Source organism: Lepisma saccharinum, chromosome 5, assembly GCF_977018435.1.
Source record: "Lepisma saccharinum chromosome 5, izLepSacc3.1, whole genome shotgun sequence".
Taxonomy (NCBI): domain Eukaryota; kingdom Metazoa; phylum Arthropoda; class Insecta; order Zygentoma; family Lepismatidae; genus Lepisma; species Lepisma saccharinum.
Window position 1 is genome coordinate 83,264,457 of NC_139233.1, and position 16,747 is coordinate 83,281,203.

General features: G+C 38.9%; 1 protein-coding gene across 1 annotated transcript in view; it reads left to right on the forward strand.

The window, feature by feature from the left end:
- Positions 1 to 16,331, forward strand: part of LOC145987912 (inactive pancreatic lipase-related protein 1-like) — a 109,527-nt gene extending 93,196 nt beyond the window's left edge. Inside the window, exons 5-7 of the mRNA XM_083122721.1 lie at positions 10,214 to 10,402; positions 10,980 to 11,151; positions 13,597 to 16,331. Of these exons, the coding sequence (XP_082978847.1) occupies positions 10,214 to 10,402; positions 10,980 to 11,151; positions 13,597 to 13,747 (512 nt within the window). The 3' untranslated portion in view covers positions 13,748 to 16,331. The remainder of the gene's footprint in view (positions 1 to 10,213; positions 10,403 to 10,979; positions 11,152 to 13,596) is intronic.
- The last annotated feature ends 416 nt before the right edge of the window (positions 16,332 to 16,747 follow it).

Sequence of the window (16,747 nt, forward strand, 5' to 3'; positions counted from 1 at the left end):
TGCTAGGCTTCTGGCTGGATGGCCGGTTTTTCCCAAGATGTTTGCCAGTTGACATCCGGGAGCCAACTGAGCTCCGGTCTCGCTGCGCTGGGTTTTATACTCGCGGTGGCGCATGGGTGGTGAAAATTTTTACTACAAGTACGCGTTGCTAACCCATTTTTTTACATATTGCAACCTTCGTACTGAGAAATATCAAGGTTTTGACATTGAGAAATCACTAGTGGGAAAATCACTAGATGCACGTGACAATATAAACTAAAACTGTGTGCATTCAGATAATAAAATTAATAATGAGCCTCGCAGGACTCTGCTATTCTAAACAACACGTTGAACGATGTAAATGACAATAATTGATAACATTAAAAAGAATATAGCGACCACGCAGGGTCTAATAATGAGTGAAGCTCGTAAACGTAGAGGTGGAACCGTTAACGTTTACTGAATACATTTAAACTAAAAGCGTACGCCTCGCAGGGACATTCCGCTTAACTCTTTCATCAGATTAAAAATAATATAGTGACCACGCAAGGTCTAATAAGAATTAAATGGCGACCAAACAGGGTCGTTACATATGCCCCTTCCTCGGGCGAAAATTTTGAAGAAATTTAAATCTTACAATTTATGAAAAATTTTCATGAAACATTGATTTCAAATTCAATAGAAAAAAATGACAGTAAAAGAGTCTGTTTCTCCTACACATTAGTCGCTAGGTCATCTTCTTCCCCTATCACTTCTCTTCTTCGCTCCGATGAACACCTGTAGAGGCGAAGGTTGTCGAAGTTGACTCGGTCGATGGGTTGCCTGGTCCTGGGGTGAACTAACATTGCTGTGTTGTTCCGAAGATCAGTGGCTAAATAAGGTCCAATATACACTTCGAAGAGCTTAGCTATTGTTCTATTCTTCCTCGAACTAAGCTTATGATTTCGAACAAGAACCAAGTCGTCTTCGTGCAGCTCGAGCGCATGGTCTTTAGTCTTAAATTTGCGTTTGATATTTCTAGAGCGCTCTTTGGACTTGGCTAGAAACAGCTTTTGATTCCAGTTGGAGATTTGCGGTCTGCTTCGTTGAAAGACCAGTTGTAATGATGAAGGACTTCGTTAGGCATGAATACATGGATTAATGACCCAAGAATAATACATTGTAATATCTGACACAGAATGTAGAACAAAGTAACTAGCCAGCTGATAACCAATACACTCACAAATAGATACCGTGATGGTCGGATAATGTTCCAAGTCTTCCACAGATATAGTTCATTCTCCAGAACTTCCATCAGGAAAAGTGGCACAGAATACGGCGTGTAAAGAACAGTTTCGGTACACTGCAACATCTCACACTTATCTTCCTTCACTGGCACGAGCTTCTCAGGGATTCTCTTCAGAGTACAGTCCAGCACACTTCTCGACTCCTGTGTTTGGGAACCAGTCAAAATATCTACTGACTCTACTTTCCGTCGTAGGTCCGCGGATTTATACATCTCAACATCCTCTTCCTGGGCCATGTGGATGTACCGCACTGCTTCAATATTCAGAGGATTCCCTTCCTCATGATCAGGAGTTCTCCCGAAAAATAGCTTCACTGGGCTTCTTCTGAATCGCATCTCTACATCGTGCTGCTCGATGAATTTCTTGACTAAAAGAAGATCTGTAACAATATATTTCACAATTCCGATCTCCAGTCCCACACGTCTACTTCCGATGACACGCTTCTTATGACTTCCAGAGAAATCTACCAATCGCACCCCTGGAACTTTCTGGATCTGTATGCCAGGTATCTTATCAACTAACTTAGTCCAGATTGAATAATTAAGGATCGAGCATTCACTTCCAGTACCAATCAAATAGGTTACTGTGAAGTCCATTAATTTAGCTTGCACCACTGCAGATCTGTATCTAATTTTGGATTCCCTTGCAGACTTCAATTCCTTTTGTAAAATGGTATCTTCAGTTTCTGTTAGCTGGAAATTTACTAGTAACTCTTGGACATCTTTATCTATTAATTTGGGCCGCTCCATCGAAGTCCCTTGCCTAAACAGGAACGAAGCATTTAGACAAGGTCCTAGTTTGTCTGGCTAGACTGGGACCTTTGATTTTGATGAAACTCCCGCGCTGTTTCTACGGCCTCCTCCTGCTCCGATGTAATGTTTTGTCTAGGAGATGGAGGTCCGCAAATCTCATTCTGCTCAGCCGTAAATCATCGTCTCGGAGGACTAGGGCTACTTCTACCCTCACGGATCCTTCTTGGGTCAGGAGATCTACATCTTTGGTTTTGGTAAGGTCGGAAAGAGTTTCTTCTAAAATCACGCCTGCCTCTTCTTTCATTAGTGAAACGTTGAGGGCGCTGATAATTACTTTCTGACATCGTTTCTATGTTCCGGACTTTATAGTTCCTTGAGGGATTCTGTTCTTTTCCCTTTGGTTCATCTTTGTTCCTCCATGCATCTGGCTCATCATAGATTTCAAAATCCTTGAGGAAATGAGTTAGGTCATCTACCGTTCTGGGCGCATGTGCTAAACAAAGGTTTCGCATTCTATATGGAAGTTGCCCGATGATCAAATTAAGTACTTCTCCCTCATTAAAGTTATCACTCAGGTTTCTATAGGCCGCATAAACGCTCCAGGCAAAGCTCTCCATACTTTCGTGGACAAGTCTGGAATATCTCCTGTTTCTCACAGCTGTTAGCTGCCATTGTCTAGCCTTCTCAGAAGCGAATTCTTCTTTGAACCTGGCGCAAAAGTCAGCATAATTCACGAAACTATCAATATTTCCTGCCAGCCAGTGTTCAGCTTTATCAGTGAAGACTCTAGGAAGCAACTCTAGCCTATAATGTTCGGGTACCTGCATAAGATCAAAGCTGACGTTGAGCTCCCGAAGATATTTTTCAGCTGACTGAGCTTCAATGTCGCCTTTAAATTTAGGAATGTGGGCGATATCCGCCATTCTAGGCATCTTAAAATCTGGCCTTCTTCTAGGTGGCGATCCATCTGAAGTATCATCGTACCGAGGCCTCTTTCTTCCGTCAGCCTTCATTCTGTTGGCAGCGAATAGAGGTTTCTCAGCTAACCTGGGGGGCTCATAAGGAGTAGCATCCGGATTCAGATCTCTATCCGGAGTTAATGGGCTGGAATGAACATCTGGAGTGGGTTCTGGCTGCACAATCAATCTTTGGAACTGAACCTGAAGTTCGCTTACCCTCTGAACAAATGTTCCTGTCTGATCTTGCATTTCTCTTCGCAGAGATACTTCAAGCTTCCTTGTCTCTACCCTAAGAGAATTCACCTTCTCTTCAGCTGCCTGCTCTACGTCCTTCCTCAGAGTTGAGGTTATTGACTCCATCACTTCCTTCTGTTCCTGCACTACTTTCTCGATGGATTCGGTCTTGTCACCCAAGTTTTGGACAGCTTTCTCAATGGACTCCACTGTAATCTCTACTTGTCCGCGCCACTGAGATAATGGTTCCAGTCTTTCCTGAAGTACCTCTTTTACTCTCTCCTCAACCTTTGCTATATCTTGCTGAGAAGTAATTTGAATATTTTCTACTCCGGCCTTAAGACCTTCTATGTCAGTCCTCTGCTGGGCAAAGAGGGCTTGCAGTTCATTCCTACGCTTCTCTTCTTCTTCCTCTTTTTCTCTCCGTCTTTTGGCTTCTTCTTCCTCTTTTTCTCTCCGTCTTTTGGCTTCTTCTTCCTCTTTTTCTTTCTTTCTTATTTCCTCTAGGCTCTCAATTAAAGCTCGGAGAGTTTCAAAGTCTTTTTCCCTCTTCTCCTCAATTTCTCTTCTTTCTAGCTCTCTCTTCTCTTCAATCTCTCGTTTCTCTAGCTCTCTTTTCTCTTCATGAAACTCTATTAGGGATCTAAGATCTATCAGTTCCTTTTTTCTCAGCTTTTCAGCCTGAACTGCCTCTCTTTTGCGTACTTTCTCTTCCTCCTGTTTCTCCTTCTTTCTGCGCTCTTCGTCTTCAAGTCTCTCTTTCTCTCGGTGTATTTCTTCTTCAAGTCTCTCTTTCTCTCGCCGTATTTCTTCTTCAAGTCTCTCCTTCTTTCTGTCTTCCCTATCTTTCGTCAGCCATTCCAATAACCAATGGTCTGATGGAGGCTTGGTCAGCGCACTTGGTTCTTGTATTGCGGTCTCTGCTACCTGGGTCTGCGGAGCAGATTCACACGTCTGGCATTTAACTCCTACAGCAGGGAAGGTAGCCACATCTTTTCCATCACAGCTCCAGTGAATTTGGCGTTGGCACTGGCAACACTGGAAATGTGCTGCCTCTTCTCCCAGTTCTTCACAGCAACCATATCCAGACTCTGAATCCATGGTCTTCCTCCCTCTACTTCTCAGGTTCATACCAGTAAATTCTTGGTCCATGTTTAAACAGTCCACACTTTCACTTTCACTGGACAGTCCTTTTAATGCACGGTTCGGTTGGCTTCACTTAATTGCACTGTTCTGTCGGGCCCCACCAGTGGCGTACGCAAGGGGGGGGGGGTTACGGGGTTTAAACCCCCCCCTTGAGCTTGTGAAATATGAAAAATGCTGTGGAAAAAAATTAAATGGCCAATTTTTCACAGTCAAAGATCTGGGACAATAATATTACTATTACTATTACTACTTCTACTACTACTACTACTAATAATAATAATATTTGAATTATTATTTCCATGCAGCATGGAGAAAAGCACAGCATTCCAAACACACGTGTCTTTCAGTGATGCCTTGAAAATAAACACGAGTTTATGAGGTTAGGTTAGGGTAACTATGATTTAAAAGAGAAAAAAAAAGTTGTTTTGTATCTCAGTTGCAACAATGTTCAATACACTGCCGTACGCAGTTTTTTTTTTTCGGGAGGGACTGGAATAGTAAATGTGGATAGCACATAACTTCGTTTTGGAGGGCAGGATGCATAATAAAATATTTCGTATTTTTGGATCTTTTCAGTCTATTAAAATTGTGTTCAAAGACAAAAATGGTCATCGGGATTCACTTTAAAAGAGGTTTCGCATTTACACATTTTGATTTTTTAAAGTTCTTAAGGGATTTTTATTTGAAAATTCTGATTTCCTCAAAATTTCGGTAGGGGCTGGAACACCATCGGCCACCCCTGTTCGTACGCTATAGTGTTCAACGAACATGTATTTTTTTTGTGTGAACAACGAGAATTAACAAAATAAAGTTCTTGGTTCGTTGTAAGAGGCTAATGTATAGACAAAGGCTAGGCGGACAAGAATACAGTCACCAGTTCGCCTTCCCATTGTATTGTTTACCGCAGCACGTTTGAATGTCTCTCTTTAAAATGTCTCACCTTGTTGACTAGACAATTATTGAAACGACAATAAGCTTAACTATTGTAAAATGTTTTGTTGGTAAGAACAGCGAGACAATGCAGGTGTGAATTATCGGGGACATTTATGCGGGGAAGAAGCCGGAAAAATTCCAACCAATTTCGGGAATCGAATCCGGATCTCCCGCTTGATTATCACTTGTCAGACCCTCTACCGACCAGATCACCGCTGCTCCTTGGATGAGTTCCATACTTTGATTATTTCAATTTATTTTAATATATTTCCTTGTATTTATGGATCTTCTTCACCCTTGAAATGTCTCACCTCGTTGACCAGACAATTATTTCGTAACAAAGAAACCAAAAAATGCTCCCAGGATTTGATAAAAATCGAATGAGTAGAAAGTAATTTCGTTCTAATGTTTTCATAAATACTATACTAAAACAGCGTCGAATAACATGGGTACCTGGGGGAAACCCTGGGGGGTAAAGGCGGTCAGGGACGTGATGCTGATCACATCATCCCCAATCACGACCTGATCAAGAAAGTGTGGGGCGTTACCCCCACACCCCCTATACGCCTTCATGGCGTGGTGCTATGCACAGGGGAGCACTTTACCTTTTCACCTTTTTTACTAGATTTATGTAGATCTCTACTACTTAATAGTAGTAGTAGTGGTATTAGTAGTATTATTAGTACTAATTTAGATAATTAATTAATTATAAGTATTATTAATTAATTGTGATTATTATTATTTAATTAAAGTATAATAAAACAATGGTAATGTGAATTTGGAAAAAAGTTTTTGAAATAACACCCCCCTTGATGAAATCCTGCGTACGCTACTGGGCCCCACGTTGGGCGCCAAATTCTTTTGCAACGTCCCACCACACTCTAAACACTTCAATTAGGAGGACGGCAAAAGTCTACCCATAAATGCTAACTTCTTACCAGTCGTTGAACACAGATTCTAGATATCTCAGGGCTTGCTGGGTAAAACGTGAACAACAGCTTTATATGTATATATATGTTTATTATAAACTTATCGTAAGAAAGTCTGTTAGCACACTAGTCTTTAACCCTTATCACTCAAGTGCATTTACATTTACCATACACGTGCATTCACCACTTCTGGATTCAAAAGGGGGAAAGGGACCATTCAATTTATTCCTCGCAGTGAGGCGCCAGGGGGAGTATAGGGACCTAATTTTATTTAGGGCGCTGTTCTCTGCTGACGTCACGGGCTCCCCTGTAAGAGAAAGTAGTATGTGCGCGGTGCCCCCAACCAAAGCTAGGAACTGGCCGTAGCCAGCCGGCACCTCCGACAAGCGGGCGCAGGGTAAAGGATTTAAGGATGCCGCGACACCCCCAGCGTTAGCTAGGAATCGGCAAGCCGACCGGTGTCTCCTGAAAAAGGGCGGCAGGTTAGGAAGGAGGTCTAGGTGCTCCTAGACAAGCCAGGCAGGTAGAACCTGGCACCTAGACCGGGTAGTTAGGTTGCTGCTAGGCTCTTCTTCTTCTTTCTTCCTCCTTCCTTCCTTCTGGGATGGCTGCTAGGCTTCTGGCTGGATGGCCGGTTTTTCCCAAGATGTTTGCCAGTTGACATCCGGGAGCCAACTGAGCTCCGGTCTCGCTGCGCTGGGTTTTATACTCGCGGTGGCGCATGGGTGGTGAAAATTTTTACTACAAGTACGCGTTGCTAACCCATTTTTTTTACATATTGCAACCTTCGTACTGAGAAATATCAAGGTTTTGACATTGAGAAATCACTAGTGGGAAAATCACTAGATGCACGTGACAATATAAACTAAAACTGTGTGCATTCAGATAATATAATTAATAATGAGCCTCGCAGGACTCTGCTATTCTAAACAACACGTTGAACGATGTAAATGACAATAATTGATAACATTAAAAAGAATATAGCGACCACGCAGGGTCTAATAATGAGTGAAGCTCGTAAACGTAGAGGTGGAACCGTTAACGTTTACTGAATACATTTAAACTAAAAGCGTACGCCTCGCAGGGACATTCCGCTTAACTCTTTCATCAGATTAAAAATAATATAGTGACCACGCAAGGTCTAATAAGAATTAAATGGCGACCAAACAGGGTCGTTACAATATATATATATATGATTTATTTTTGATATCTTTCCCTTTAAAAAATATGCAGTTCGTGAAAGAAGTATTCTCGCTGCTTGTGAAGATTAGAGAGGAGAAACAATCACTATTTTTTGTAAATACAAGGATGGGGGGAGTCAGCATATAGGTGCTTTAATTGAATTTTAATTTAGTTTGCTTCAATTTCAATATTTAAGCTTTTTCCTTTTGATAAATTTATGTTCAAGTAACAGAAATCAGCAAGACAGAAGCAAATGTAGAGTGAAAATTAGTGTAGAATTGGTTTGCCCATGTTATTCAATTTCCTGTTCTTCGCACTCTACCGGGTATGTTTTCCCTAGTTCAGCGGAGGGAACGGAAAAGACTCTAAAGGTTGAGAGTGCGACCGGTGGACTCTCACAAGAAGGAGGTTACCCTGGGCACGGAATCACGGCGCCTGAGAAGCAGTGTTTCCTCCCCCTCTTTCCTCTCTCCTCCCTCCTCGCCAAGGGTTGTAAGGGAAGTGGGAGGAATGACGTCAGGGTGAGATTCCCTGAAGTCATTCCACGGGCTGGAGAAAGGTTCCCGGACATTCAGCTGCAAACGGTTGGAAGCATTCGCGCGCTGGAAGCAAACAAATGTATGCATCGAAATTGGTTTGGAAGAATATTGCGAAGAAATGTATATATATATATTTTTTTTTAATAAAAAAAAAAGAAATACAGCGGGGTCATCTGGGATTACCTAGATGACCCACAGTATACGCCGCTGCTGATTTCCCTCCTGTATCTTTTATCACAATACTACTACAATCTGTTGGACGGTAATGACTTTTTTTTTATCAATTAAAATGTATAATTTTACCAATTTAACGTGAATCTTTGTATAATTGTATTATAATGATATAATTAATAGAACTGGTATTATTATTCCATTGTAATTTGTGTTCTTAGTATACTTTAGTATATAGAAGTTCATTGTATTTTTCTTGTGTACTTTTGAATGTATATGTTATTTTTCTATTATATATGAAACTGCTGCATGCTATTTTTCAGCAGTATAATACAATAATGCTACTACTTACTACTAACTGCTTAAATAAATAAATAATTTTATAAAGCTTACTACAGTGAACATTATTTTTGTGAATAATTTATATAAATTATACAAAAGTGTTCAAAGCGATAGGCATTACACTTTACACACAAGGATTCACAGCACCACAAAATTTGGAAGAGTAGAAGACAAATTAATTTTGTGTTGAATTACACTGTAAGCATGATTGCATTTGCATTGTCATTAACTTGGGTGGTACTAGCTGACAAAAGTTATAGAGGGGATTGTTTCCAATTTTCGGTAACAAATTACAAGTGTCATTGTGACACTACCAAGGTCAACTTGGAGGATATATGAGCCAGTTGCCAGTATGTCTGCCCAGTTCTTACATTTGTGCATTTGCAACTATGGCAAAGCAAATTGAACCATTTTTTGAAAGCCACATTGATGCCCTATCCTACACAAACTATTACTATTCTGCTGTCATAGACATGTGCAGGAAGTGAATTTTTTCCATATCAGAGAAAGTTATTAGCAGTGTGCTGAATAAAATGGGAAAGGCCTCTGTGGGATTGACTCCAAAATGAAAGAAACAGGCATATCCTCTGCATGCAATTACAGTGGAGGTGCCCTTTCAGCCTGTGCGGGGACCACCTTTATGGCAGTGACCCTCTGTTGCCACGTTTACCTATATGAACGAACTTGCGGTCAAACAACCAATTAGCAATAGGCCTACTGCTTGGGCAAGAATCAGCAAGATTTATATCTCTCCTCCCCAAAGCAGCCAGCAGAGAAACAGGATTTTGTCAAAATTACTTTTCTGTGCTGTGATTGCACACCAGTTGATACAATGACTCAACTATAGTGAGAAAGGTCAAAGTAATCCAGCCACACAACAAACAATTGCATGCAAATTATGAACATAAATTAAAACTGTAGGAGGTAAATGCATGAAAATTATCTGGCAGGAGAAAGATGAAAATTTGTGGTGACTTTGGATAAAGCATAAATGTCTTTCTAAGTGACTGCAATTAACTACCATCCAAAGGGTGAAAAACATTTTCAGACATGGTACTCAGAATGCAAGAATTCATGATTCAGGATACACCTATTTCACCATGTTGCCAATAAGGTCTTAATTAACTCCACATATTATCAAACTGAAGTTCTGAATCCAATTTACAGAACTGAAATCCCAGCTATGTATGGTAGGGATGCAAATTAGGTATGGGTGAATTAGGATAAGGCCTCCAGCCATACTTCTCATTCGACTCTTGCATTCCTAGTGCGACTGGAGCAGAATGTAATCCCCCCCTCCAGAATCGATCTCATTTTCTCAGTCTAGACAAACTTTGTTATCTCCCGGAATGATGAAATTTAGTATTATTATAATTTTAAAATATCTTCATGGTATTTCATTTTGAATAATTTTAATATAGTATTACACCTTCAGAAGAGTCTGTGTATCTGTATATTGGCTTTGTTTTGTTTACTTGTAAATTGTGGTTGCTGGATTGTTTTGATCAGGTTGATTCAATTTTGTATTAACAGTAGAAAACCTACAAACGGATAACAGCTGATATTCAGGACATTAGTCTTCCAGGACATTTTAATCTAAAGGCTTCAAGGCTTTAAAGAAATCTCCCAGAATTTTATTCTTTAAAGTTGGTAAGCCTAACACCAAACACATCTCTAATTTACTGATGAGATGAGATATTAGTGTTACACATTCAATCATATATTTATGAAATCAGTATAAAATGCTATATTAACTTCTAGGTCTAGACCCTACCATAATTTTCTACATGGGATCAAACACCTCACTTGATCTGGATCCAACGGATGCATTGTTTGTGGATGTGATTCACACTGGTGCTGGAGTTCTAGGTCAAATTGGACCGAATGGCCACGTGGACTTCTATGTCAATGGAGGAACTGGGCAGCCAGGGTGTTCTGGAGGGCTTTACAGTAAGTTATTTTTCCTTGATGATAGAGACTGAGCACACACTGATTTATCTATTTTGGCAGTTACAGTACCACAGCGTCAACCTTGCCAGTTGAAAACAAAACCAATCTCAATATGGCTTGCACATTTTACAAATAGTGTGGAATCCTAATTTTTAACTTCCTATTTTACATTTTTCTCCATTATGTACTTTGCCTTCCCGGTCTCAATAATGCAACATGTAATTTCTTCCTGTTTTTTTTCATTTCCATATTATAAGCTATGTAGTCACAGCCTCCCATCAAACTCTTAAGATGGTTAAATTTTGATGTATAAGTTATCTCTAAGGATTCATTCCATCTTAAGAAGAGGAGTTAATACACAAAGCATGCAAGCACATGAAAATATGAAAAGCACATGCATTTCATATTTGTGATATTTCCATATTTAATGCTAATTTTGCCACTTTGATCCTTTCAAAATAGGTCAGTTCGCTACATATTTTATAGAGCTATAAGGCTTTGTGCCAGATACACACGAAATTGATATAAAATATTTAATCACAATGCCACTTCAGATATTGATTTTTCTTTCTTTCAGAGACATTAACTTGTGATCATACAAAAGTGACCCCATATTTTGTTGAGTCAATTGTCTCACGGGATGGATTTTGGGCAGCTCCTTGTCCAAATCTGGTCTACTACTTACTGGGTTGGTGTGAATCAAATAATGAACGTGACTACATTATCATGGGAGAAGATTGTCCAACAAGGTAAAACCACTAATTCAAATTAATCTGCTTATGATGTTAATATATAAATCTACCATAAACAATTAACACAAATGAGGCAATGAGATGTCGGGGAATATGAACTAAGGATGGAAAATTAATGACAATTAGAAAATGAGAGTAAAAGCTAATAATAGAGATTGGTTACCATAATAATTATAGTACATTCTGATATTTAACATTCAACAGAAATTATGGTCTTCCAAACTTAAATTTATAGCAACTTTCTATGTTTGCATCTCTTTCTTAACATTTATTCTAATTTAACACACTCTTCCTTATTTGTTGTCCTACCAGCCATTCTGATTAGTTTTATTATAGAATGTAACTTAATTCATTGATATCTGGTCAAGAGGGTTTGGGGAGTGGGGCATAGCCTACCATCCTTTGTATGGTCCCTAAATTTTTCTGTGGTTTGTGGTAAAAAGAAAGTGCACTAATTCATCTATTTAGTGAATATTGCTTTTGATTTGAAATTATGAATCTGAGACGTAAACAAAGAGACAACATGAAAGAAAGGAACCCATTTGCCTACTACTGGCCAAAATTTCAAACAGATTAAGGTTGGGCATATTGTTAGTGGTATTCCAGAAGTTCAAAAAGTTCCAACAACGTTTTTGTATATGTTCCAACAACAGCACATTCACACACACACACACACACACACAAAGATTCCATCAAAGGGACAGAAAACAATTTATTACGTTCTATTTTGTATTGCTCTTTGCAAATCTCTCTTGGAGAATGGCTCTCATTCTCAGTTCCATAGTTCGTAAGCCTAGTTGGATAGCACACAAGGATGGAGGGTAAGGCTGGCTACCCAAGTATTCACAACTGTTGGGCCAACATGAGTTTTTATGTGGGAATGGTTGTTTTTACCTGGTTGGCAAATTGACATTGGTCTTACATTAAACCAACGGTGGTTACCGACATTTGCCCAACCACGGAAAAGCGAGTCCAAATCAGTTTTCAAAACAACTTTCTCATGTTAAAACAACTTTCAAGAGTATGCTATAAATTCTAGAGTGTAAAATTAAAGACATGTAACAGTGTTTCTTTTCGAATATTTCAGTCACAGCACATACTCGAAATATAATATTTTTTAATGAAAATAGAAGCTATTTTTAACTTGTAGTCACTCACCAGTCCTTTGTCAGCCACCATGGATGAAAGATGTGATCATAGAAAAGTGACCTAAATCCTTATCGTTTGTCTCTTTTGCTGTAGCAGAACAAGAACACTCTTACAGATATTCTTGAGAAGGTGGTTAAACAATGTTATGCACAGACTAAATACCATGAAAGGTGGAAACTAAATAAACTGTAGATAGCTTTTTGCGCTACCACTTGAATGTACTTCGAAAACAATGATACCATATGAATAATTTGTAGTATTGTTTTACATTTAGCCTCACAATAAATTATATATAAATACGAACACAAACCTATGTGTTCTTTAGTTTTCAGTATGTTGGCCCAATTTAAAACTACATGTTGACCCAACGTTAAAACCACATGTTGAGCCAAAGTTGGAACCATGGCCAAAATTACCATTGCCCAATGGTATGTTCTTACCTTTCAGTATGTTGGCCCAACATTGGGCCAACCACTTTGGTTACTTGGGTAAGGAATATACTGCCCTTACTTGAAAAAGACAGTCACATCCCTTCATAACAAGCAAAGATAAGTAATTTTTTTATAGTGTATTTTTTTTGTACTCACAACCAGTGGTGTAGCGGCCACCCTTGCTACCACTGTGGTGCAGGGGGAGGGGGTGTTTCAAGGTGTAGGGGCCCCATAGTGCTCTCTCTGTGCTGCTAACATTTTGATTAATCCTAGAACTTTAACAGATAATGTCACTTATAAAAAAACGATTTACGAAACATATGAAGGACAACAATGACACAGTTCAAACAGGAATATCTTTGAGATGAAAACAAACTGTAAGGACCAGTTTTTTTTTATTTTTTTATTCTGTTGGTGAACTTTGAATATGAATGAAACAAAGAAGTGACGCACTTGACACACTACCATCTCCGTCCCAGATGCCATATCCTCAGTGAATGAGCCAGCGAGTCTTCAAAATTAATCGGAAAAAAGTATCATAATTCACAACATGGAAATACAAAATTTCGAGTACAAAATAAATCTAATGTTTGTCTTAATTTTCTCTGTAAAATAAATGTTATTTGGAGATAGTAAAAGTTTGCTACTTTGGGGTGTGTTAATTCCATCTGTAACATTAAGATGTTACATAGAACAAATGAATAGGGTATCCAACTTTAGGGCCATACTTTCCCTATGATTTGAGCTTATAACAATTTATTGTAATGAATATGTAACCAAAATACTTGTATAAAATATGTATTAAGAAAAAAATGGGTTGTAGTTCTTTATTGTTCTTGTTTTGTTTCTTTTATTCTTTCAGTGCGAGAGGAATCTACTTTCTGCAGACAAATGGAAACAAACCCTATGCCAAAGGACATCCTTTAAGAAGAAAAGCACAAATAAGGAATGCAAATAGAAATTCATCAAGGAGAAGAAATTCAAATAGAAGGGCACGTGACATTCCTAGTTAATGTAAACCTTTATAGTTCTAGCTGAATTAAAAAAAATTGTATCTGTGAAAATGACATTAAATAACAGTAATAAGAAGTACAACTCTTAGTAAGGGTACCAAGCAGGATTTGCAATAGAAGTGTTCTCATATATTCTGTGCAACAGAAAGTATACCCAAGTTGAAAGATTATATTCTATCTATTGCTGGACATACAAGAAGGTGAATGACTAAGGGGTGAGAGGCAGCAGAAGTATTAGATCACACTCATCACGTAATCCTTGGACATGTACGAGTTGTCCTCGTCAATGTGGTGAAGTACAATGTCTAAATGTACAATAGTTCACATATTGTGACAAAAACTTCATACTATTTAAAAAATATGACATCGACATTGTGAATAATACTGGCAATATCTTTCATTGTGTGTGTATGTGTGTGTGTGTGTGTGTGTACTCATGGACATCGAGAAGGAAAAAGCAAGAGGTACCATGCCCCCTTCAAAATCAATCAGTCTAAAGTTCTATATTTTACACATTTAATTCAATTTTAGTCACAATAATTTATGTTAATTATTACACTGGTCAACACACATTTTCTGGCATAAGGTTTTCCAATGGTTTTAAGATAACTTTGGGGTGCTGATTCCAAATCTGATCTCAGATTTGCTCTATCACATCTCATTTGTATGCTATTGGCAAATCCCATTTTCATTGATTTTACCCGGAATTGACCGGTGGTCACTATCACATCAGGTTTTTGAGATATCAAATATTGCATTTTCAATAAAAACAGCACATTTATGATCATATACAAAGAGCTAAACAGACATACAGATGAGAATAAGATAAGATACAATATACAATAATAACGAAACAAACATTTAATGAGCCGTAGCACAGTTGTGACTGCATATAAATGCTCTTTGCTCAAATGACCCAAGTTCTCGGGAAAGTCGGCCAAGTGACTATGTAAGTAGTGAACCTTGGTGCTCACCCTACATCCAAGTGCTTGGAAACTCAAGAGCATCTCCTCTACAATCTCTTCATAGTTGTCCGCTTTCCTGTTCCCAAGGAAATTCCGCACCACATCAGAGAATGCATTCCAAGCCCTAGCCTCTGCCGCAGTCATTGTTGTAACAAAGTGTGGATCCCTGATGAGTGTTCTTATCTGAGGGCTGACAAATATTCCTGCCTTTTTCTTCTAGGCACTAACACTTGAAAATGTTGAACATATATAGCTGAAGCAGTCTCCAGTGTGATCAAGAGCTTTGACGAATTGCTTCATTAATCCAAGTTTTATGTGCACTGGGGGAAATACAATTTTATTCCTATCAACCAAAGGCTCATTCTTGATGTTCGTGTCACCAGGCGTCAAACTGATTCTTGCTGGCCAGGTCCCTTTAACCCAGTGTTCTAATGTAGCCCTACTGTCCCAGTAGCACAGGAAACAAGGGTATTTGGTGTGACCTCCTTGCTGCCCCAGCAGAAAATTAACCATTTTCAAATCAACACAAATTACCCATCCATGAACATGATATTCCAATCTATCCAGAATTGTCTTGATGTTTGCATACTCTTCTTTCATTCGTACAGAGTGTCCTATTGGGATTGAACCATATATTTATGTTGTGCAGTAACACACATTTCAAACTCTGTTTACTACTGTCAATAAAAAGTCTCCATTCACTTGAATCATATCATATGCAGGCAGTCCCATATTCAGAAGAAGCCCTTCAACATCATTACAATAAACAAGTTGACCATCTGAATGGAAGTACTTTCGCAGTGCTGCTTCTCTGTTTCGATAAAAGGAGACTCTAGTGCCAGGTCTGAGTAGTCCTTTCTCTTTCAGCCTGGAAGCCAACACTTCAGCAGACTGCTTTGGCAAATACAAATCTCTTACCAGATCATTCAATTCAGGCTGACTAAACAGAGAAATTTTATCAGAATCTGCAACAGATGGCGTATATTCGGTCAGATCATCATCCTCATCATCTGTAGAAGCAGGTGAAGTGAGGGTTTCAACATCAATCTCTGGTAGGTCAGTAAATACAGACACAGGTATTTCCTCTTAGTGTTCAACTGGTCGTCTGGCAGATGGGATATCTGGGTATTGTAAGTGGTGTTTGTTCGTCTTATTCAAACCGTTTACATTGACAAGGCAGAAGTAGCAGTCATCCAAATGGTTTGTTGGTTCTCTCCAAACCATTGGCACACCAAACTTCAGCTTAGCATTCTTTCCTTTAGACCATGATCGCAAAGTTTCAACACAGGTCTTGCACACTTTGTGGGGAGCCCAATTTTTGTCTTGGTCCCCAGTCGTACCTTAAAGTAGGCAAGATACACCTTCTTGACAAAGGTATTGATGTTGCACCTTTGATCCCTCAAAGTGATGCTGCCACAGATGTAGCAGAAGATATCTGCGTCATTACGGCAAGTACTTCTTCCGGATGTTGTAGCCATTGTTAGATCACGACCTGCAGATGAAAAATATGACATAAATGTTGATGTCTACATAAAATCATATTATAAACACACTATCCTACAAATACAACGACATCTTTTATCACTAAAGCACTCACTGACTAGCAACAACTTGTAATCATAAGTGACCACCGGTCAATTCCGGGTAAAATCAATGAAAATGGGATTTGGCAATAGCATACAAATGAGATGTGATAGAGCAAATCTGAGATCAGATTTGGAATCAGCACACTGAAATTAGTCTAAAACAGTTGGAAAAGTTTATCCCATTTTTATTTTTATTTTTTTACCAGTGTTATAGGGGCATTGTAGGAACATGATAACTTCAAACTGAAGGAGTGTTTTCTTTTCTGTTTTCTTTTAGGGGAAAATATGCCTCATTTGACCCCCTCGCCCCATGTAAAAATACCTTCGATGCTCCTCTGTGGAAAAACCTGCAAAGTCCATGTGTGTACTGTAATTTCTAACATTCTTGCCAAAGTTAATGGTACCCCAGCTGGAATTTTCTATTGGTTTCAATTTAAATTTCAATTGGT